This window comes from Gigantopelta aegis, chromosome 4, assembly GCF_016097555.1.
Source record: "Gigantopelta aegis isolate Gae_Host chromosome 4, Gae_host_genome, whole genome shotgun sequence".
Lineage (NCBI taxonomy): Eukaryota > Metazoa > Mollusca > Gastropoda > Neomphalida > Peltospiridae > Gigantopelta > Gigantopelta aegis.
The window spans coordinates 86,227,592-86,253,342 of NC_054702.1; the positions used below are offsets into that span (position 1 = coordinate 86,227,592).

At 38.1% G+C, this 25,751-nt stretch overlaps 1 protein-coding gene across 2 annotated transcripts in view; it reads right to left on the reverse strand.

The window, feature by feature from the left end:
* Nucleotides 1–304: 304 nt before the first annotated feature.
* The window catches only part of LOC121371295 (rab3 GTPase-activating protein non-catalytic subunit-like), a 46,555-nt gene continuing 21,108 nt past the window's right edge, over nt 305–25,751 (reverse strand). Inside the window, exons 21-35 of one of the 2 annotated variants that reach the window (XM_041497088.1) lie at nt 23,216–23,312; nt 22,829–22,989; nt 22,015–22,249; nt 21,512–21,688; nt 21,031–21,137; nt 20,479–20,545; nt 20,108–20,178; nt 19,878–19,913; nt 19,310–19,384; nt 18,614–18,664; nt 8,916–9,128; nt 5,301–5,390; nt 4,523–4,780; nt 2,234–2,392; nt 305–1,622 (exon numbers count right to left, since the gene is read on the reverse strand). In XM_041497088.1, coding sequence (XP_041353022.1) covers nt 1,461–1,622; nt 2,234–2,392; nt 4,523–4,780; nt 5,301–5,390; nt 8,916–9,128; nt 18,614–18,664; nt 19,310–19,384; nt 19,878–19,913; nt 20,108–20,178; nt 20,479–20,545; nt 21,031–21,137; nt 21,512–21,688; nt 22,015–22,249; nt 22,829–22,989; nt 23,216–23,312 — 1,959 coding nt within the window. In that variant the 3' untranslated portion in view covers nt 305–1,460. The remainder of the gene's footprint in view (nt 1,623–2,233; nt 2,393–4,522; nt 4,781–5,300; nt 5,391–8,915; nt 9,129–18,613; nt 18,665–19,309; nt 19,385–19,877; nt 19,914–20,107; nt 20,179–20,478; nt 20,546–21,030; nt 21,138–21,511; nt 21,689–22,014; nt 22,250–22,828; nt 22,990–23,215; nt 23,313–25,751) is intronic. The other variant, XM_041497089.1, reaches the window with a different exon arrangement.

A 25,751-nucleotide genomic window follows, 5' to 3' on the forward strand; every position in this document is an offset into this window, starting at 1 on the left:
AGTCTTGTGGCTATCTGTGCCACACACCTGCCATTTCCCATCAGCTTTTAGCTGTGGGCTTTGTCTGACCACTTTGGGGAGTGTTCAGTAGTTACTTCTGGCATCGTTAAGAGGCACTTGTAACCACCTACTATGCACCCCTACTACTGGCGGTCATTAGTGCCGTGGGGGAAACCAAACTTAATATAAACATTGTATACCACATCATAGTCATCATTACATTTCTGCATGTTCTACAGACATGTGCTGAATGTTTTTCTAAAACATAATAAAATATATGTAAATAACAAATTTTAAATAGTTCTTATAGTATACATTTTATTTTAAGCCATTATGCAACAATGCGAAACATGATGAGTAAAACTAATCAGACCAGTAAACGGAAACATTAACAAAAATATGTAAGGTTTTGGATGACATAATCATGAATTATAAATTATCTAAACATATTTTATTTATAAAATGCACTTTAAATTGAAATGGATAACAGTGCTTTACATTTTAACATTAATTTTTAATAAAATAGTAATGAAAAGTTCCGTGCCAAAGTCCACATGGTTCACAACTTGCATAGTTGATAAACAGTTTGTACATAATATTATATTTTGATTATATCTAATCAAAACATGTAGTAAACAAGAGTATCTAATCAATGACATTAAGAAATTCATTAAATAAAAGCAAAACTGAAAGACGTGTGCAAATTCACAGTTCAATATACAACAGAGGAACTATTCAAACCTATACCAGGAGACAATATTTTCATTACTTTTTCCAGTTTAATCTTATAGATAATAAAGATAGTACTAATCCATGGAGTACAAAATCAGAAATGTTTTCTCAGGGCATCTCAATTCTTAAAGCTGCTGCTGTAATGTCATTCCACTGTCCGCAAGATAAAGTAGTCAAGAGAGCAATATTATATGACATTTATTTTACACTGAAAATACTCAAATAGTAGTTTAAACACAACACCAACATGTCCACTAAACCCCCCCCCCCCCCCCCCCCCCCCCACATAGTTTAGTTCCATGATGAATTTTTCAAAACTGAATGTGTTGTTATACTTATATAACAGGTTATGTTTTGAATATTGAATTGAATATAGAGCATATCAAACATTGGACAATAAATGACAAGCAAAAAGTGTATCCATATTAACATAATAATCATCGCAAACAACTGCTATTTCATACACGGTCACAAACTGCAGGAAATATTTTCAAGTTTAAGTAGACCCAATTTTTGCAATATTTTGTGAGGTAAAAAGAACTAAAAAGCAGTTACCATGTATACCAATAGTTCACACCACTATCATCTGGATTTAATACACTATGGTGTAAAACACCAGTTAAGGGCAACTTGCAAAAATATTTAAAAAAAAAAAAAATTCAATAACTTATAAACCCACACCACTGAATTACACAGTTACAAATAAATTGTTAATGAGTATTTGTGAACTATACATCCGGCTTGAAAGTAGTTAATGTCTGGACTAGTTCAATCAATGAAATTGCGAGGTTGTACTCAGAATGTCCCTCATGCAGGTAGTTGGCCACATGGCCTAACAACAGAACTGTGTCTCCAAGGGCTACATCAGGCTTATGTAGCTGCTCACGGTCCTGAAAGTATGTCAAAAAAATTTCAGTAATAACAAATTTATTGTTTTTCAGGGGAGATATTAATATGTCCAGTACATACATGTCACCAACTTATATTAATAACTGAAAATACAAATAATAATTTAGAGCTGAAAGCCAAATCATCACAGCTGTAAAGCATTGTGTTGTTTGAATTTTTGTTGTTTTTATCACAAATAGTAAACAGCACCAATTTACATAAAATTCACGAATAATTAAATGTAATGACCAAAATGATAAAAGCAGTCATTCATGACTTATTTAGAGGACTATAAAGCAAAGGAATACACCTCAACACATTAAATTATGGCTATTTGGTGTCCAACATAGATATGTTATTTCAAAATCTGGTGTTTTTTATTATAGAATTTTGTTTGGAAAGTAACTCTGATTCATATTCCAATATTTCGTGATTTTCGTTGTTGGTAAAACGGTTAAATATCTTCCAGGTATTTCTCACAAAAAAACAAAACTAAAGTGGCCATTATCAAGATAGCCTCGATCAGTGTTGTTTATTAATATCTTCAGAAAAACTGGGAAATATGAATAAATGTAAGTACTATATGTGGTATTGGAGTAATTTATGCACTAACCTGTTGTTTTAGCCATGTTGAGAGAGTTGTTGACATACTTGACACAATCTTAACAGTGTCTGGGGTGTCACATTTAAACAGATAGTGAGCAATACGTTGTCCTGCAATGAGCAACAGCTGTGACCCCATAATCTCATGATCATTAACTGTTAGCAAAACCTGAAACCAAATAGAATTCTTTCTTTTTTTACAAATGCATCCTTGTATTCACATCTGTACTTATAAGTGACCAAAAATAGCTATTTGAACCGATGCTCCTTATTAAAACAATATTTGATTCTAAAATGAACATCTTTGAAGTGTCTTTTATAGATAGGTGGTTAGTACACAGTGTGATCTATTTATGTTCATTTTATCCAAGAGTTATTCCTAAACTGATCATAGGGAAGGAGTGACTTTTTTTAAAGTATATCTACCTGACAAAATATTTTTAGTTTAAACCATATACGCAGAAAGAAAAATTTGTAAAAGACCCAGCATAAAATAATAATTACAGTGCCTCCTATCTCCAATTTGGGAACAACTCTAATTGCTTATTTTTTATCATTTCAAACCAGTTATTAAATAAGATGATCACATACATAGAGGGGATGATTTTCTGTGATCACGGAAAAACGGACGGAATCGCGGAATTTAGTAACTGAAACGGAATTTGCAATTTTTTAAAAATAACCTTCAAAAGTTGTATTTCTGGTTCAAGCACCATAATAAATATTTTTAGTAGTTTTAAGATTCAATATTGATAATATACGCATAGTGTCACTTTACATAGTGAAATTTAACTTGAAATATAAAAATAAACATTTACTAATACAATTTTAGAATGTTGATTATATAATAAGATTTCTAGTACGTTCAATTTCGATATTTTTCAATAATACTTATTACGATTCAAAAGCATAGCCAATTTACACAACGCTTTCGCCAGAAAACGTAATTTCATAAAACTTCGGGCATATTCGTTAATTTGTACGGAAACATTTCACATGTATAGTCCGTCCCACGGGGAATGCCTTTTTTCATGCTACGGAATTTACTACATGTTATTTATTTTTGAATCGATTGTTTTCTAAATTGCACACAAAAATAGCATTTTACTTTTCTTCTCACCGGTTTATTATTGTAACACATGTAGCACATGCTACAGACCCTGCGGTTCAGGGGGTCCCGTGGTGAGGCATTGTCATCATTGTGTACATTTTCCCCCTCTCCCCGAGGGGGTTGCAAAATATATATCTTGGAAATTGGGCTGTTATTTGTGCTACAGGCTCTGAATATATAATTCTAGGCAAATATATATATATATATATATATATTTAAAGTTATAAAATAATGTCGAAACTTTAAACGATCGACAGAACAGTGCTTAGTTTCGGTTCACTACTACTGGCCTATATCCAGATTGACTCGACCTCGTTTGAATATGTAATTTGTGCACACGACACGCTAGTTAGGTTACAGAGAAACATACATGTGTAATCGAGTGAGTACTAAAATAGTAATTCTCACGTGTGCCCCCCCCCCTTTTTTTTTTTTGGTTCACGCTTTTGTAATCATACTGGAACTAATAAAATGTTCTCATGTATTTATTTATTTAGACATAGTTTTTGGCAACTAATATAAGATTACGAACAACACATTACCAAAGTTCTTGTTCATATTTTCGCGAAAATAGCGGGGTTTGTCAACGGTGTGTTTTGTTTATAAATGAAACTTACCCATAATCCATCAGATGAAATGAAACTAAAAGCCACACAATCAACAATTATTTATTGTTTGAATTTAAGGGAGAATGGATCTCTTTATTATTATTAAATACAAACAATAATTAACCGTAATTAAGTTCGTGGCTTTGTTTTAACCGCGGCTTATTTAAAGGTGCGGTTTATTTACGGATGAAGGTGGGAACCAAGTGGTGCGGTTTATACACTTTTTTCTTTTTTTTAAGTTTGTTTCAAAAATTATTTTTACAGGTATTTAAAAAAATAGCAATAGCAAATCAGCTCAGAGCTGAAACAATATAACAAATGTATATAGTTTATAACAATAAAACATGACACTAATTGAACACAAAAATGGAAAAAAACAGAATTTGCTAAAATCTGAAACGGAATGTGGCAAAATCTGAAACGGAAAATCATCCTCTCTACATACATTAGAAAAAGCCTTCAAAATATTTAATTTGGAAGGAAATTGCAAAACTTCTAATAAACTGACCGCGAAAAAATATATGGAGAAATGTGTGTATGCTATTTATGACTGGATTGGGTAAATTAAATAAATCCTAACCTCTTCAGCCAGTTTATCTTGACCAATAGAGTAGAGCTCGCAGACGTTATGACGTTTGAGATGGTCGACATCGAGACCAAAGTCCTTGGCCAGCTCGAGAACCATCACCGGCCATTTAAAGGCAGTGTTCTTCTGTCTCTTGCTGTGACTCGACAGAGGGTGCAGAGATCCACCATGTGTGGGACTGTCTGGTGATGACGCTTCTTTGTCAGGACTCTCCAGGGTTTGAACTGCATGGGAGATAACTCGGCACAAAAACTGAAAACATATTTTGTTTTTGTAAATTGTACAAATCTTTTGTCAAAAAATTGTATGTGGGGGAAAATGTTGGAACCACTGGGTTTAGATAAGTTAGCACAAAAACAGAACAAGATTTTGTAAACTGGACAGTATTTTGTACATAGAGCAAAAAAGATAACTAGAATTTTTTTAAAATGGAAATTGACGATAAACAATTGTTATTTTAAATGCATAACATTACTCTGCCCTTTACACACACCAAATCAATATATATTCCTAGTATTATGAAACTTTTGCAATGAAAAATAAATTGACAAATAATGTCATAGTAATTAATTTTTACCTTCGTTAATACCCTGACACTGTTAAATATCAGTATTAAATAAACTTTTTGTTGGCAAAAGAATTTATTATATACAATATAACCATTTTAAAACTTATTACCATAAACATCTAAAACAGAAAATAATGTCAAGCTTGTACTCAGATAAATGTGTACTAAGTTTAGTGTTGTGAGATAAATGTGTACTGAATTTACCGTTCGGCGACTGAGAGAAATTCCAGTATCAACATTCTGGTTTGGAAGAAGTGGATGGGAATGCAAGTCTTTGAAAAAACTGTTCTTTCCCTGAAAAGGAATGTATTTCGTTTTAAATAAAAATGTCAACTAGAGTTATAAACTACACAAATTAAATGAGTTAAATAAAACTGGAAATGTTTTAATATATTGGTAGAAACTCACTCGGTTAATAAAATGGCTTTCATAGTTCAAAGAAAAGAACATGAATTTTTTTTTTTTAAATCGAGAGGTAGAAATGCTTTAAATTCAGATAGTATCGATATTTTAACCTATTTTTAAGCTGAAGACTAGAAAAGATACATATTGACAGCAAGACTGTGCAGGCCTTTCCCCAGGATTTTTTTAAGGCACTTACATTTTTAGAATCAGTATAACACAAATCAAGCCAAAATAAGTGGGGTAGTGGGTTGAAAATAGTTAAGTGTTTGCCTTCAATCCAGCTTTTTTTTTTAAAAGTAACCCATCAATTCCCCACCCCCAACAATTTCATAATTTGTGCCATGTTGTTGCTGTTGATTTCAGCGTCGTGTTAAATGCTTGTGATTTCTTCTTGTAAAATACCTAGGCTAAGAATGCCGACTTCACAGTATATTCCATTTATAAAAAAAACCCAAACAACAACAACAAAACAGCTGTTAATAAAATTAAAATTTACGGTCTTTTAAAAATCCATCTAACTTATTAAATGTCACCTCACAGTCGTACAAATATATATCTAACATTATCTAACAAACATGATTATTGTAAGCTAATTCAGCGTACGTTTAACTGCAATTTGTATAAATTTATACTGTATGTTCATTTCCCATGATCGCGATCTCTCGACCATAGGTACAAAATTAACAAAGACAAAGGAAATAAATTAAACTGCCGTCAGGTATTCATTGATGCAAACAACTATTGTTTTTCTACACATTTACATCAAGATTTACTTCTGTGTAATCGTACTGTTCAATGTCCGCAACGAAGCCTCTTGACACGTGGGTGTCAGCTGACTGAAGCGCGACGTATATTCGTGTCGAGAGCTTTCCTCGGTTCAGCCAACGAACGTTCTTCCTAACGTTCGCGAACTATTTGATTGGTGTCCGTCGTGTCCATTTGGTTTAACGTGAAGCACACAAACCAGTGTAGCGAACGTTTTGTTTTCGCTCGATCTGGCTGAACTCGGCTCCAAGGATAGCCCTACATGTCTGTTTGTTTTTATTACTTTGGTTCAAAGACTTAACAAAGTTAAAATAACAAGTTACAGATCTTCCAGACATTGAATTACCATCACATTGCTGTCATACATGTCGAATGCATGCGGTTAAAATTAATAACAGTGATTATTAAAATAAACAAACATCATAAGGCCTACACTGTATTCTGGATTTTCTCGTTACCGGTCGCAAGATCGCTATTACACTAATTGAATATTTGGTATTATTATTATGTTTGAGCTGTTGGATAGATATGTAACTGTTTGTTCACATCAGAAGATAGAAAATGGTTTAGCCAAAATTTTAGCCACTTGCAAATAATTTTTAATTAGCCAATGGCAAATTTGACTACCGACAGCGAGAGCCTTGGATGTTTTCAGTGTGTGGGAGTATTGGGAAGGGGGTGTTAGGATAGAAATGATTGATTGCCAACTTAACTGTACTTTTAAAAAGTGCTTCATCTATCGTTTATTCAGTTAAATGGTACAGCTGATTCTGTCAATGGGCATCTTCTATGATCGACCTTGAAGCGTGATTGCTCGGCACGGGAATCCCGTTACGCGTAAGCGCCTTCCTGACGGATTAGCGGTCCCAGTAGATGTGGTAAAATTACTAAACACCAGTTGCGAGCAGACAACTGGTCCATTGTTAGGTATTTAGGAAGTGTTTTACCTGTCATAGTAATTAGATGTGCTTGATATACTGGTACACAAATTGTTTGCAAGAGGTAGTCGACTTCCACGCTCGTACTTGTGAAAATTGTTTTTCTAAAGCACTTCAAATCAAGGCGTAGCGGCAATTGATTTAAGGGGCTTCCACGCTGTCAAAGCGCTTACTTTACGGACCAAGGCGTGTCGGGCCGCTACGCCTTAAGGCCCTGGGGAAATCAAGCAACAGATTTACCCATGAATCAAAGAGTGACAACACTTTGACAGACATTATACTGAAGACTAGAATAGCATGCATTATGACAAGAAGACAGTTTGGTGTTTATCAGGTAATAGATTTGCCTTTGAATCGAAGAGTGACAACACTTTGACAGATTTCATGTGGAAGACTAGAATAACATGCATGATGACAAGAAGACAGTTTGGTGTTTATCAGGTAATAGATTTGCCTTTGAATCGAAGAGTGACAACACTTTGACAGATTTCATGTCGAAGACTAGAATAACATGCATGATGACAAGAAGACAGTTTGGTGTTTATCAGGTAATAGATTTGCCTTTGAATCGAAGAGTGACAACACTTTGACAGATTTCATGTCGAAGACTAGAATAACATGCATGATGACAAGAAGACAGTTTGGTGTTTATCAGGTAATAGATTTGCCTTTGAATCGAAGAGTGACAACACTTTGACAGATTTCATGTTGAAGACTAGAATAACATGCATGATGACAAGCAGACAGTTTGGTGTTTATCAGGTAATAGATTTGCCTTTGAATCGAAGAGTAACAACACTTTGACAGATTTCATGTTGAAGACTAGAATAACATGCATGATGACAAGCAGACAGTTTGGTGTTTATCAGGTAATAGATTTGCCTTTGAATCGAAGAGTGACAACACTTTGACAGATTTCATGTCGAAGACTAGAATAACATGCATGATGACAAGCAGACAGTTTGGTGTTTATCAGGTAATAGATTTGCCTTTGAATCGAAGAGTAACAACACTTTGACAGATTTCATGTTGAAGACTAGAATAACATGCATGATGACAAGCAGACAGTTTGGTGTTTATCAGGTAATAGATTTGCCTTTGAATCGAAGAGTGACAACACTTTGACAGATTTCATGTCGAAGACTAGAATAACATGCATGATGACAAGCAGACAGTTTGGTGTTTATCAGGTAATAGATTTGCCTTTGAATCGAAGAGTGACAACACTTTGACAGACATTATACTGAAGACTAGAATAACATACATGATGACAAGAAGACAGTTTGGTGTTTATCAGGTAATAGATTTGCCTTTGAATCAAAGAGTGACAACACTTTGACAGATTTCATGTTGAAGACTAGAATAACATGCATGATGACAAGAAGACAGTTTGGTGTTTATCAGGTAATAGATTTGCCTTTGAATCGAAGAGTGACAACACTTTGACAGATTTCATGTTGAAGACTAGAATAACATGCATGATGACAAGAAGACAGTTTGGTGTTTATCAGGTAATAGATTTACGTTTGAATCGAAGAGTGACTACACTTTTGACAGATTTCATGTTGAATAATAGAATAGCATGCATGATGACATCAAGACAGTTTGGCATTTATCAGGTAATAGATTTACCTTTGACAGATTTCATGTTGAAGACTAGAATAACGTGCATGATGACAACAGTGTGGTGTTTATCAGGTAAGAGATTTACCTTTGAATCGAAGAGTGACAACACTTTGACAGATTTCATGTTGAAGACTAGAATAGCGTGTACGATGACCGCGAGATGATAGTGGTGACGAGTCAAGTGGTAGTTCACTGGTTTCTGGTCCACCGCGAGTTCTCCAAGCGAGGCCGGACCATGAATATGCTGCCAGATTGGCTCCAAGTTAAACACAGGTACTTCGTTCATCTCACAGTTTGCCTGCAAATATACAGCTTCATTGTTCAAATATCTGACAAACTTGGGACACAACGATAATTTATTTTTCATCCAAGCAGTTTCAAATAGTAAGGTGGATGATATAAATTACTGAGGTAAAATATTTAATTGTACACTTTACACTGATGTATCATGATATATCTTATATCATTTGTATGTAATTACAAATCTGAACACAAATCAAGGGTAAAATAAACAGTTATCACTGCGATAATTTAAACATAATAATTTAATACATTTAAACATGTTTATAAAAATTATGTTTACCACATATATCAAACACACCTTGGCTAGTTTCTTCATTTGGGAAGTAAACATTGGCTGGATGTTTGGATGGATGGACAGATGTATGGATTGATGGGTGGGTGGATTGATGGGTGTATGGAAGGATGGATGGATGGTATCCACTGGATGGATGGATGATTGGATGGATGCACAGACATACAGATGGATGGATGGACAGATGGATGGCAAAGTGAAAGTATGTTTAATACACACACAAAAAACTGGAGAAATCTTTTATAGATTTCTTTTCAACATCACCTGTCCTCATAACTAGTGCATATTCCCTACGATTAGTAGACTGGTTCGAACATCCCAACAGCCAATGGGATGGCTTAGATTCTTCCACTGTGTACTCCTTCCTGTTTTGGTCACGTGACTATAACTTCCTTCTTTTCCCTGAGTGAATCGCAGAGAACTGGAAGAGGGGAGGAAGGGTGGGAATCATCCCATGAGGACAGGTGATGTATCTATAAAAGAGAAAACACCTCAAGTTTTCTCCATTTCTTTTCAACATCACCTGTCCTCATAACTAGTGCAGCATTCAACAGATGGTGGCGGGTTCCATACTCCGAAGATGCACAAGTCTTCTCCTCATGGACCGGTAGGAAACTGACAGTGGAAGAAAGAAAGCCAACCAAAATTAGCCCATCCTCCAAGCAATGCATAACAACCAATATCCATGCTGTTAGTATTGACAGTGGGAAAGGTGGCATCCGTCAGTGGTGTGGCTGATCGAAGTCGTGAATTACGGAAAGGGTCAGAAATTCGTTCTCCAACCAGGAAGTTCTGAATGGTGGACAAGCGTCACCACCGCAGATGCAGGTGTTACGTAACCATCCAACCAATAATTGTATACCAAACGGAAACAAATATGGTGGAAGCATCCATCAGAACATTAAACCAACAAAACCCCGATTTTTTCTTACTAGTAAAATGGTGGAGAAGTTAGTTCAATTAATACGAAAACAGGTCGTTAGTGTGCAGTGCATTGACTAACTAGTGTTATCCATACAAAAAGTTCTGACACCAACCAGTGCAAAACTTCAGAAAGGTGTGCAAAAACAATTTGTCAAATGAAGTCCTCACTTGTCGATTCAATGGACATCTTGGGGTACAGTCCTGAATCCGACATCAATGACAACGAGGACGACCAGAGTTAACCAGAGTTTGAGCTGCAACCACCGGACCCAGATGATGGAACCCCTCTACGTCTTCGGTCGATACCTCTCGCAGATAGTAGTTAGTGAAGATGGAATCGGTGGCCCAATAACACCCCGGATACGATGCTGGAACCCAGAGTGTTACAATGCAGCGACATAGTAGCAGCTAAAGCACGCAGTTCATGTGGGTTAAGATGCCGACTGGAGGTAACCCTGCTGATTGGTAGGCACACAAAATCGTGGATCGTATCCAAGTAGACACTGTGTTTTTAGTAATGTCTTTCAAATGTCTCTGGTTGCAACAGAGGAACAATTCTGTCGATGTTTGCGAAAGGTGGCAGTTCTCTCCAGGTACAGCTTAAGAGTTCAAACAGAACACAACGACAAATCTTCCACATCATGTGAACCCACAATGGAATAGAGTGCTTTAACATCATAGGTGCGAGGACATTGATCCAGCAACTGATTTTTAGCAACAAAGTTCATCAAAAGACTCAGTGAAAATGAAGAGTAGTCGTGATTAAAACGCACCATGTCGACATCCAAAGCATGTATCTCTGACACTCTTGCCGCTGTAGTGAACCCTATCGTGAACACCGTCTTCCTTGTCCAAACCTCTAAGAGGCCTTCGCAGCAGGCTCATAATATAGGGTGTATACTACCAAATCAAATCCCATAGACGACAATAGTAACATATGCGGCTAAAACTCCTACCTGCAACGTATCAACCGACATAAACGCCACAGATATAAATACTACCACCCCTTACACTTAAAGTGAATCAGAAAAAAATGGGGGTCAAGCTGCTCGTTTCTGAGATAACGGGTAGCGTCTATGACTACCCTAGTTTCGCACAAAATTTGAGTACTTTTTTTTTACAGGTACCCCATACATGTTTCAAGCACAAGGCTACTTGACACATTGGTACTAGATGAAATAAAATTGCACATTTATTTTACCCAGATGAAACTATTATTTTTTACAACCAACACACTCACATTTATAACCAATCACAGGACTTGTGGTGTTCACTTCTCTATCAAAAGTTCGGTGCACCTCGAACTTTGACCCAGCCGGAAGTTATTTGGTATAGTACTACCTATACTGATAACATACATTTTTCAAAAAGTGTCCAGCTATGTGTCTTTATGACAACCAGGATCTGGTGTATTCTGACATAAACTGACAACCTCACTGAAACTGTTGTTTCTACAGTGCAACCTGATATAATGTACACCTCAAAAAGCATATATATTGCATATAGTTTTGTACAAATTCAATATGTCATACTAAACAACAAAATGTTTTAAAATAAAACTCCTGAAGATATTTACTTTCAGTTGGGTGTGTGTACTCAGGTATATATGTAGAGACAACAAAGATAGTCAGAGTACCTCTACCCCTTTAAAGAATGCCATTAAAACACATGCACTTGATTGACCCCTAGATTATGAAGACCTTAACAGGCACATCAAAGAAATATCAGTATTAAAAAAATACACTGTCTGAGGAAGGAAACACAAACATGACTGTACCTGTATGAAGTAATGACTTAATGTCCTGAACATTAGTGTTGGGAGGAAATCCTGTATGCTGGGTGTGGGTGTCTTCAAGTTACCAGGTGTGGGAATTTCAAATCCATCGGCCATGCTGATTTTCATAATGAACCATCAAAACCATTGGCAGCCACCAATATTCCTGACTATATTTTATTTATAGCCTACTGTAGTTGGAGGTTTTAATAGTTGTGATATCTGGAATAATCATGCAGCTTTAACACATTTATTTTTGATTAATTACTGAAAAAAACTATTTTTAAATGACAAAATTACCCGAACATCTATTTTCTGGCATTATTTTCTAATCCGGATGAATACAATATGTACATTAGATGTATTCCTACAATCTGTAATCCAGCATTTTATTTAGCTAGTAACATTAGGTAATACAGCTTTAACAATAAAATAAATTATCAACTTAATCCAAGGCAGATAATCAAATCTGAAAAAATTGGTTCTGAATCTAGTATAAACTCAAAATGCTTTTCATGAGAGCTAAGTGATTATTAAGAAACAAAAATGATCTGGAGATCTAAGTATATGTTTAACAACCTTATTGTTATGTACAAATAAGAACAGAAGGCACAATAGTGACAACAAATTTAATTATGTTTTCGGTAAAGTTTTTCTTCAAATTTACTTTAAATTTTGCATAAAACTACAAATTTGTCTAAAATATAACTTAGCACCCTATAAATATGTCAAAATGACAATAAAAATCAACTTCTTTACAAATTTGAGTTTTCAGAATTTCATACATAAAAAATTAACAATGACAAACTAAAGACATTAACCCACTATTGGCACATGCTATTTTTAATATAAAAATAAATTGCTATTAAAATCTTAGTTCAGGTTGCCTATATATAATACCATATTTAAGAGCAGTTGTATATGGCAAGTCAAATACCATGTAAAAAGAAATTATTGAAATCTTTACAGTATGAATCATAGGCCAAAACCAACTTTTCTTCAGTGCTAACTTTGATTCAAACTCCATTCAGAGCCATGTACAGAGATTATTGTCAAGGTCAAGGTTATTGTGAACTTGCATGATCGAGTGATGGCTAATTAATCAACCAGTATAGTTTAATTAAATAAAATGACAAAATCATAATATTTTTTATTATGCACTGAATATGTGCTATAGGGTGTATACTACCAAATCAAATCCCATAGACGACAATAGTAACATATGCGGCTAAAACTCCTACCTGCAACGTATCAACCGACATAAACGCCACGGATATAAATACTACCACCCCTTACACTTAAAGTGAATCAGAAAAAAATGGGGGTCAAGCTGCTCGTTTCTGAGATAACGGGTAGCGTCTAGGACTACCCTAGTTTCGCACAAAATTTGAGTACTTTTTTTTACAGGTACCCCATACATGTTTCAAGCACAAGGCTACTTGACACATTGGTACTAGATGAAATAAAATTGCACATTTATTTTACCCAGATGAAACTATTATTTTTTACAACCAACACACTCACATTTATAACCAATCACAAGACTTGTGGTGTTCACTTCTCTATCAAAAGTTCGGTGCACCTCGAACTTTGACCCAGCCGGAAGTTATTTGGTATAGTACTACCATAAGGTGCTTGAGACAAGGCCCTCAGAACTAGATTAAGGTCCCATTTCGGTGGCTGAAACCGTTGAATCTGATCCTCGTGCTTGAAACCCTTGAACATGGAGTTTTCAAAATCGCCGATGTGGTCAAAGAAAATCCCTTCTTCTTTAAACCGTCGGAGATACGGTCCACGCATGTAGTTGGTACAAGCTTGGATGTGGATGGTGCTGTCTCGACATGGATTGAAGCAAGTGGCGATCCCAATCAAGTAGCGGTAGAGGATCTGGTGCCACAAGACGTAGGTCTGGATACCAAATTCCGCTTGGCCATTTTGGAGCGATGAGAAGTATCCAACAATGGAACTCCTGAAACCGCTGGAGGACTCTCGGTAGCAACACTGGTGACGGGAACGCATACGCATCCAGATTGTCCCAACTGATGGCCAAGCTGTCGAGATCCAATGCGTCGGAATCCGGTACTGGTGACACGTACGATCGGAATTGACGAATGAAGCACGTCACAGAAAGATCACCAGTTGGTGTCCACAGCCTGTGACACACCCACCGGAACGCTTCTGGGTTGAGCATCCACTCGGTACTTTGTGGAGCGGACGGTCTTGACAACGTGTCTGCCAGAACATTCAACACCCCTGGTATGTGACATGCTCTGAGTTACAGCGGGATTGAATCTGTCAGCTTGAACAGACGATAGATGAGATTGAGCAGACTGCTGGAATAAGTTCTGCCATGACGATTGATGTAGGCCGCCGCTGTCACGTTGTCGGTCGCTACCGTAAGAGTTGCATGGAGCAAGTGCCGACACCAAGGACGTATCGCATTGAACACTGCCAGAAGCTCCAACACGTTGATGTGGAAACTGGCTTCGATGGTAGACCACAGCCCCGATGTCTGACTGTTGAAATGACTTCCCAACCTTCTCGTGAGGCGTCCACAAACAGATGGTCGGTCGCTTGGAATGGCATCAAAGAGACTCCGCCTAAGACATTTGACGAAATAAGCTACCATTGCAGACAGGGTCAAAGGTTGTTGAGAAGGGTTATCATCAGTCGGGGGTTGTTCAACGTGATGTACGGAATGAGGAAGACTTGTAAACGCTGTAACTGCAGGCGACCCTGTAGCTGGATGGATGTGCGTTTGGCAAGTCCCCCTGCACCGAGGTTCGTGACCGGTAGATCGTTAGACCATTCACTAGTGGACGACAAGCTCCCCCCCGTGGCCCAACGATGGCCGCCTCGTGACAGGTACCCCAGTCAAGACTTGGGTTGAGGTCAAAAGACCCAGTAGGCTCTGCCACGCATGGAAAGTCACAAGTTCGGCCAGAACTTTGGATACCACAGATTGAATCTTGGTCCATCGGGCTGCAAGAACCTGAAGGAGTCCCAGATCGGTACGCAAGTGAATCCCAAGAAACTGGAGATTCTGTGTTGGTAGCAGTAGAGACCTTTCCTGGTCGACAATCCATCCGAGACGGTTCAAGAACTGAAGTACGTAGCTGACTTGGCCCGCTAACTTCGTCTTGTTCTGGCACTTCAAAAGACAGTCGTCCAGACATGAGTAAAATGATATACCCTGCTGATGAAAAACCCGCGCCATTGAGGCTGTTATTCTTGTGAGCAGCCAAAGAACTACCGAAATGCCAAACGGCAAAACCATCCACTCGTAGTGCACTCCCTGCAGTACGAACCTGAGATACAACTCTGGCGAAACAACAGTGAACACAGTGAGAGGATAAACCGCACTGGACCATAGTAAAATAGTCGCGGTAAAAAAAAAAAAACCGCGTGATGGCGACTGGAGAACTTCCGGAGCCAGAGGAAGTAGCGACTGACAGGCAACACCACCGGATGTAGCAATCGATCTGCCGAATATATCGGTAAAGTCATCGAACAACCACTGGACCGACGCATTCTGTTGTCAACACCAACCCGGTACGCATGTAACGTCGAATCTATGCCGTAGTACAACTGACTGTGTGACCCAACAGCAACAGCAGCAAACCGACAATCGACAGGAAACTGGAAAACAGTTTGTCATCAGGCGCAATGTCTGTATCAACCTCGGAGCGAGACATATCGTCGAAGGTTCTATGCGTATCCTAACCGTATCCTCAACCACAGATGAGACTGGATCATCATGTGGAAATTCGTCATAATGTGCACATAAGCAGACAAACGGACAGAAAGGCAGTCGCTGGAGACGGAGACTATGAAAAGGCGCATCGGAATCCCCCAGGAACCAGGAAGCGAACATCAGACGAAGATCGGTGACAACAGTCCATGAGACCCGTGATAGGCCATAAAGACTGACTGCGTGCACGGCTCTGGTGAGACGACTCAGACTGGTCACGAGAAGAGTATGAAGAACGCTAACCCAGTGAAACCGCTGAAGTCCCTTCCACAGTAGCCGCAGGTAATGTAAACAGCAAAGTAAAGCCGCAGGATGGAACGCATCCGGAAACATCAAGACAGGCGAAGTCTAGATAGGGCCAGTAACAGGTGTCGCTGGAAATGTCACTGAACCCGCCTTCTTTTTTTTCTTTCTTTTAAAAAAAATAAAAAAAATCGCAGAAACCGTGGCAGTCATGGAAACAAAGTCTTCTGCAACATTGTCAGTAGCACCAACCTGCAAAGTACCGGCTGTCAATGAACATCCGAAGCAATCATCGGTGTCGGGCCCATCTTGGAATGCGTCGGCGGAGGTAGACGTGACGGAACATGTCGTAAACCACAGCCAGACAACCCCTCATCATCATGTAGTCCGCAAATCCGTATCTATAATGGAAGCAGTCGAAGACGCATCTGCTCTCATAATGTGCACACCAGCAAGGTGATCGTCAATAGTGGAAGCCGCAGCTAAACCGAACCGAATCGTAAACGGTCCCGTCTGGAACCCTCAGAAACTCTGGAAGCCGCTTCAGTCAAAAATTGGCGACGATAATCCATGGAGCCCGTGAAGATTTAATCACAACATCCTCTGGAGCTGTGTCAGTAGCAATCATGGGAACCGGTCCCTTCCGGGTAGGCGCCAGTGGCTTAGGTAGCAATGGTAGAAGCTCGTAACAACGAATAAACAGACCTTCATAGTCATGTTATCCGCGGTATCTGTATCATCCACGGCGGAACCGTGTGGTTCATTCTCAGGGAAGTCCCGCAAAAGTCTAGCACAAGCATGCCGATCCACAGTACTTGAAGGTCGTGGAGACCATGAACGACCGTAACGGGAACCGGAGGGTGACCGTGAGACATGATCCTGTATACTTCGCGACCGATGACGGCGACTGGAATAAGCCGTAGATTGTGGAAAACAGATGAAGTAGATCGGCGATGATCCGCAGTGGAATCCCTAGGCGGTCGAGACACCATAGCATCCGTCGGTGTGGTAGCCGTGGTCATCATAGCGCACACCGTAGTAGACACTGGAGTAGTAACCGGTACCATCACGGTAGCCATAGGTCTAGTAGTGGCTTGTAGCGAAGTGATAGTTTCTTGAACCATACTTGGTAATAGTGACTTGAGCAGTTCAGCCACAAACGCCAAAGTCGGCGTAGCTGGAGGGGAAGCTGCCGAAACAGAATCCCATTTCTTAGCCCGCTGAGACAAGACCTTCAAATAGTTGTCAATTCAGCCGGTCTGAGAGGAAGACAGAGTAGACAACGTGACTCGACATCACAGGGTGACCGACACCCGGGACAGACGTCATGCGGGTCCCCTCCCGCCAGAAAGCTCCTGCATTTGGTACAGGAAGTTATAGTCACGTGACCGGAACAAGAAGGGGTACACACTGGAAGAATCTAAGCATCCCATTGGCTGTTGGGATGTTCGAACCAGTCTACTAATCGTAGGGAATATGCACTAGTTATGAGGACAGGTGATGTTGAAAAGAAAATTGGGTATTGGCAGATGAGATCTTAAACATACAGTAAATGTAAAAACAACCTTGAAATTCCACTCAATAATCACACTCGAAACGCTTGTCACAAATGAAAACTAAATGTAACAACAAAAACAAATAAGAAATATGGAAAAAAGAAAGAAAAAAGACCCCCCCTCCCCCCCCCCCCCAAAACACCCAGAAATGAAAACAGCATAATGCACATTTAAACAATAAAAAATAAAAAACTACAAGAACATGACAAATGATACAAAAATGTCCCACCAACAAATCAGTTTAACTGAAAGCACATCTATGGGGTGGGAGGTAATTGGCATGCATTGCTAGAGAAATCAGTAAGGTGTAGTATGGATGGATTTCTTGTTACTATAAGTGTAAATCAAATCACAAAGTTCAAGTTGCAATAAATCATTTAAAATTGTTAAATTAAAAATAAAATTGATGAACTTCACTTCATATAGTTAATTAAAATACAGACCACTCAAGTCATCAGATAAAAATGTCTAAAAATATGTTTAAAGATATAAAAATCTTCATGTAATTTTTATCTGCCTCCATCAGTGAGAACTTGTGAACATAAAATTAAAGACTCACAACGTCCAAATCAATGGGAGAAAATTAATAATACATGTAGTACAAAAATATTTACTTTTGTTGGTGGGAGATATAATATATTATATATATACACACACACACGGTGATACCTGTCAAAACCAGACCCTGAACAAACCAGAATCCTATCAAAAACCACCAAATTTCACGGGCCCAAATTTTCTAAATACTAAAATGTGACCTCTATACACCAAATGCTGTCTACATTAAATAAATATTACATCCCTTGTGTTATCAAGTTTAGACAGGTTTCACTGTATGTAACAAACTTGTAGGACTTTCATGTTGCATGCCAATCTCAAGTGTTAGTGTGTTACTTGAAACTATATATACATTATTTTATCATACTGAGATAAATCTTACTAAGTGGTCGGGGGTATCATGTCGTCCATGCAGCTTGAAAGTCTCACAGGCCTGAAGATGAGGGCAGGACTTAATTCAGTTACAGGAGGCAGCACATAATGTCATTCTATTACATGAGATGTCTAATCTACTGTCCAATAAATACACTAATAGGTTCGGAGGCAGGTCCTTGGCAGAGAATGCTATATTAACACAGTCTAAAGAATAGCTATCTAAGGCAATTTCTAATGATTTCTACAAATGTAATGATGGATAGATCTTGAAAAAGATCTTTCAATAAATGACCGTCTTAAAATTTTTGTAACAGCAATATCAATGGTTTACACCTATTACAAGTTGTCTTAGAAATAACTTGAGAACAAATGTTTTTAGCACTTTTACCTGCAGACTGTGATATAAAGAGACCAAAAGATCCATCAGCGGTAGTTATTTACAATATACACATGTATTACAACAGAGACTGTAGAGATTAAACTATCAATTTTCCATTACAGTATTAATAACAACAATCAATCAATGTACATGAGCAAACTTCTTTTTTTTCAATTACAGCTATCATTATGTAAATATCAAAGCTAAGAATATAGTGATAAAAACATCCATGAACAAACATATTTAACTTGGGTCTACTTTAAATTGAATATATATTCCTTCAAACCCCTGTTCCCTGAAATGTCAGGTTTTTTTTGCACTTACATCCATGGTAGTCTGCAGAAGATCACACACACACTGAGCAAACACCGTCATGGCTGTGTCAATCATCCCAACCTCCTGAAAAATAGTCACTCAATGCAACAAATTAATTCAAAATAGAAGATATGATCAATTAAGATTGTAATATACTGGGTAATACATACAGAATCACAGGGAACGTTTTATTTTCAAAATCTTGATTAGTGATATTTCTAGTAGATTAAAAATGTATTAGCAACTACTGTTTAAACATTTTAAATTTGTGTTGTGATCTCTGAAACTTGCATAGCGAATTACGACACGATACTGAACAAAATGTTCCCTGAATCAACATGCGACCTAAAACAAATCCATCATTCTTCTTATTTGAAAGATTGGAGAAATAAATATGTAATGTTTTGTACAGTGCACTATTCTGACCCCCAAAAAGTGAAATTTTAGTATCTTTAACTCTAAATCGGTTGCAAATGGCAAAACTTCCCAGATTTACCATACTACTGTTCGAAGATTGCAAACTGAAAAAGCAATCCTTTATTACATGGACTATTAAATCAATATCTATACCACCTACCTTCTTACACAGCCTCTCTTTCGGAGCTTTACCAACCTAAAAATAAAAATATGTTTTAAATGACTAAACTTTTATTCATACATGTATTAAGGCATTAATACTAATAAACAGGGGAAAAAAACCCAAGTAGCTGTCACAACATGCAACTGACTAAAATTAAATGGATAGTCATAAAATCTTCATACACTCAGAAAACTAGAGTAATTATAATAAATAAAAGCAATATTAACCTTCTCCATTAAATGTACAGCAGCCAACATTCTTTTCATTATAAACATCTGCCACATCATGTAACATACCCCTGAAAAATACAAAGGTTACACAATTCTGCAAATACAGTTACTGTAATAATAGTAATAGGCGAGAAAATATCATAACAAGGTTTATTTTTAGTTAAAATTGCCATTAAAATTTTCAAAAATTCTCACCAATAAAAGCTGTAATTGTGGATAAACAGTAACTAGTAAAAGCTACTTTTTCATTTTCTGACCAACAGTCACAGTTCATAATCTGATCAAAGTTAAGTATTAAAATACTGTAATAAAAATGCTAAGCGTTTTAAAAATATTTAATTAGTAAAATCAGTGTGATAATGACCAACCTTGTCTCAGAACAGCATTCTGTACAAGCACGAGAAACTCAAGAGATAATTGCAGACTGTGTATATTCTGAAAATAAAACAATAAAATTAACAAAGTATGTTTTAATCAAATCTCATCTAAAACATCAGAATTAAAGATCCTCATACAGATGTGATACATATCTTCTCACATAAAATGACATTGCATGAAGGAAAACTAAACCATAAAACTGATTCCAGGTTCAAGGAATTAAAATGACTACATTCTGGAATCCAAGTTAAACAGTTCTAATCTCTTGTGGAGCTAAAAGTAGCATAAAGTTTGTTTTGTATTACGATACCATTAAAACACATTGATTAATTAATCATCACCTATTCGATGTCAAACATTTGCTAATTCTAACAGTAGCATAGTCACGTGACTGGAAGTGGATGCCCTAGACATAATTAAAAATTGTAGCCACTTGATAGGCTATTGGGATGTTGAGACCAGTCCAGAGAAATCGACATGGTGAGAGGTCAGGCTAAAATACGATAAGAAAACTATGCGACTCCTTGATCTGAAGTCAGTACCTCTGGGTCGCGGTTCCAGAGTGCAGCACACTCCCAGCAGCAGTTTGACAACAGGACATCGTTTTCTAAACTGTGAGGAAACCGCTCACGAAGAGAGTCCAGTTGAACTGAAAAACAGTAAAATAAATTTGCTTCAAGATGTTTCATGAGTAATATATAAGTAATTGCTTATACTTTAAAAAGTTAAATTGAACAGGGTGTTCTTCTTCAAAATGTACAGTTTTATTGTCATCACAAGCAATGTGTCTGTCTGTTCATTTGTGTTGTATGGTAATAAGATATATGTGACCTGTCTGCCAATATACTCTGGAGTCAAACATCTGGGTTTATGCTTATTAAACATGTATATCCTGCAATCATTATATATGATAATTAAATAAATATCTTCATTTTAAATTGTCAATGTAACTAGAACATAATACTGCCTGCTAAACAATAAAACAATTAATCACTAATTGAAAAAACATAATTCAAATCAAACCTTGAATCCTTTCTAACGGTGATAGGCTGTGTTTATTTTTATCATCTTCAGCTTTTTCAACCTCCACTTCAGGCTGACTTTCTCCATCTGTGCTGTCAGCTGGGTAGTTCTTGTACAACGACTGTGGACTCAGGTGCATCCGTGTTATATACTGGGCTACCACCTCCGAGATGGACCCTAGTCAACCACACATAAAGTATAATCTTAACTAATAAACCATACGTATTAATAACATGTTTCTATTTCAGCATTTCATTTTAAAATTTAGATTTGTAAATTGTATAAAATTCAAATAATTGTAAATTGTACTATTATTAGGATGTCATTTCTTGGCCAAAGTTGTATAGTTGAATATTAAAAAAAAATTATTTTAGTTGTGGAACTTGTATTTATTATTACATTTTGGTATCCAATCTCTCTCTAAATATATTTATTATTTCTTATATAATTAAAACACACAAAATTTTGTTATAAAATTAAAATCCTTTTAAGGATATGCAAACCTCTTCCACCTTCAAGAAGCTTTGCTACAGACACTCTGATTGGCTCCTCTGCTGTTCCAGCTGTCGTGCTGTGATTGGCTGGAAGTCGGAGGTGAAACAAGGTGCTGAGGGCAAGGATGTCCTCCAGCTGTTTGACGAGTAGGTTCCAGTTCTCCATGTCCACGGCCAGCGTTTCCCACTCAGAAGATAGGTCAGACTTGTCAGACTCAACGCTGGATGTGTCTGCATCAGGGTCCTACAGGTGGAAATCATAGGGACTTGTAATAACTCGTTTACAACACCCCCACCCCATCCTTCACCATCAACCTGACTGTATACATATACACGTATATAAACTGTGAGGGAGTAAAAGTATTTTACAATACATGTTCAAATCATGGAAATTGTAAACAGCAAAATATAGTCTTATTTTAATAATTTGATGGTTTATTTTATTCATATACATTTATTCTAAAATTCAAGTCAGATGACATAGAAGAAATTAACTATTGTTATGGAATGCGACATATAGGGCTGAATTAATGAAGTTTGTGTTTCTTTAATGTATGTGTTTAAGTATTGTACATGTTGTTACATGCCTGTAAGTCAAAAACAGGATTTGTAAATTCAGCCCATATATTTAAACAATTTTTAAGCTAAGACATTTTCACATCCATAATTTCAAAAAATTTCAAATTTACAAGTAATCTTAGAAAACTGCTCCAATTTTTGCTTGTATTCTAATCGACTACCAAACAGTCAGCAGTGAATGAAGTGTCAATTGCCACTGGTTTAAAAATCAGGCCAAATGAATATTCATATTCACAACACTTACTTTTGCTTTGGTTTGATTGCTGTGTATTTCAATGGCAAGACTTCTACAAGTGATGGCCAACAGGTATGCAGCTAGGATATTTTCTGACTGACTGCAGGCATCACGAATATGCTGCCACCAAGGTGATATTTCACTGTGGTCAACTATCAGGGCACTCTTATCTGAAACGCAACATGAGACTTAACAAATTGCAGTGAAAATATGATTAACCAATCAAAATCAAAATAAAACACCAATTCCTGTCTGTCATTATTTTACACACAACTATAATAATAGATTTTTTGAAAAGCTTATTACTGACATGGTCTGGGAATCTTAGCTAATTATTAGCACTATTTTGATTCTTTAGTTTTACATGGTTATATATATTAACTCATATCAACTCACCTGTCATTCCAGTTAATGTTTTTAAAATGTGATGCAGATGTGGTAACGAGGAACAGTTTCTGTTGTTAGAAGACAACCAATATAACAACAAAAGTGTCTGAAAATATAACAAGTAATCTACAGTTTCATTTTAATAACAAAACGAAATAATAATTGAGATGCGTGGTCTGGTCCGAACATTCCAACAGCCAATGAGATGGCCTAAATTCTTCTACTGCATACTGCTCTCTAGTTCCAGTCACATGACTGTAACTTCCTTCTTTTTCCCTGAGCACATCGCACGGAGAACAGGAAGCGGGGAGGCTCGGGCGGGATGAAATTCTTGAGGACAGGTAATGTATCCATAAAAGAGAAAACACAAAAGTTTTCTCCATTTCTTTTCACATTACCTGTCTTCAAACAAGTGCAGCATTCAACAGATGGTGGTGGGTTCTGAGATCCGTAGATGCATCTGATAACTCCCCAAGACCGGAAAGAGGCTGACTAGTGGAAGAATTAGGCCAACCATGGTAAGCCCTCCTCCTGGGGATGCCCATCACAGACCAATGCAGGTGATGTTAGTAACAACAACCAGAATGGTGGCATCCGTCAGCAGTGGCAGGTACAGCTCCTAGAACATATGGACCAGGAGGCGGAAAGCCACATCTCATGCTGGTTCTGACAGGGTGGGAAGACGTAGCCACCAGGGATGCTGGTGTTAGGTAACCCCTCACGTACTGAAGTGTTAGTAATAACAAGCGACAACTGTCAGAACATTGAACTGAACAAGCCCCCCACCGAGTGTTTTCTGTCTAGTACACCAAAGAACTGTTAGTTAATGACAACAGATAACTACATGCAGTGTAAATGTTATCGTGACAAAAGTTCCGGCACCAGTGTGTGAACCGTGCAAAAGAACTAAAGTCTAAGCAGTCCTCACCTGTCGATTCAATAGACATCTTAGGATGCAGCCCAGAATCTGACAGACATCAACGACAACGAGGACGGCTTGTAGTCACCAGAGTCGATGCAGCAACAACAGGACCCAAATGATGCAACCCCTCAACGTCTTCTGTGGAGACATCCCTCAGATAATAGGTAGCAAATATGGAGTCCATAACCCACAAGCAACCAGTGAGAAGGTGCTGAATGGGTGTGTTGCAGTGCAGGGACACTGTGGCAGCCAAGGCACGTAGTTCATGCGGGTTAGTAGCAGATGAAGCAGGCAAACCCTCTTTCTGATAGGCACTCAGGATTGAACACCGAATCCAGGTGGTCACCATGTTCTTCGTAATATTCGTCAAACGACTGTGGTTACAAAAGAGGAAAAGTCTTTTGCGGTGTGGGGAGAAAAGATCTAGTCCTCTCGATGTAGTGGGGTAGAGCTCTGACAGGACACAAAGCCAAGTCCTCAACATCCGCTGGACCGACAATGGAGGAGAGGGCTTGAACGACATACGGGCGAGGCGCTTGGTCGGGTAGCTGATTCTTTGCCACAAAGTTCATGAGGAACCCCAAGGTAACCGCATGATGGTCTCGGTCCACATCAAGTGCATGGATTTCATAGACACGAGCAGACATGGCAAATCCAAGTAAAAACACTGTCGTCCGAGTCTTGTAAAGACGATTCAATCGGTTCATAAGGTGTGGTTGACAATGCTCGTAACACAAGATTCAAGTCCCATTTCGGTGGTTGAGAATGAACAAACTTGATCTTCTTATGTATCTCAGGGATGCTCGATAGCTTCGATCCAGTAGCAACATCACGAACAATAGCGATGATCGAAACGTAGCCAACAATGGTTGGCCCCTTCAACTTCAAAAAAACATCTGTAAATACAGTAAAAAAAGTGGTTTGATTTTTCTGCCGGACACACTATCAGTAAAAACAAAGCCATCGGACGTTGTAAGCGGCAAGTAGTGGATGATCTGTGAGCTTTCAAAATGGCTACTGTGAATTGGGAAGAAAAGCCTTACTTCCTCAAACTCTTGGTGATAATGTCCACGCATGCAGTTTGAACAGCTGAGGACATGGATAGTGTAGTCATGACATGGGATGCAACAACAGATGATCCCAGTCTGGTAGAGGTAGTGGATGTGGTTGGACAAGACGGACAAGGTCTGGAAACCACACCCTGGATGGCGACATCGGGGTGATGAGTAGCAGACAGGTGAACCTCTGAAACCTCTGTAGTACCCTGGGAAGTAGGATGGGTGGTGGAAAAGCGTAAGCGTCCATCCGATCCCAGCTGATGGCCAAGGCATCTAGATCTAAGGCGTCGGGATCTGGTACCAGAGACACGTAAACCCTCAGCTGATGGTTGAAACGTGTCATGAACAAGTCGATGTTTGGTGTCCAAAGGTTGTCGCACACCCATCGAAACGCTTCCGGATGCAGAATCCATTCCGTCGATTGCGGAGCCGATGGGCGAGACAGTATCGGCTAACACATTGAAGACCACAGGAATATGGCGAGCCCGAAGTTGGAGAGGAATGTTGTCGACCAACTCGTAAAGACGATACGTCAGCTGAAGAAGACAGCTGGAGTGTGTTCCGC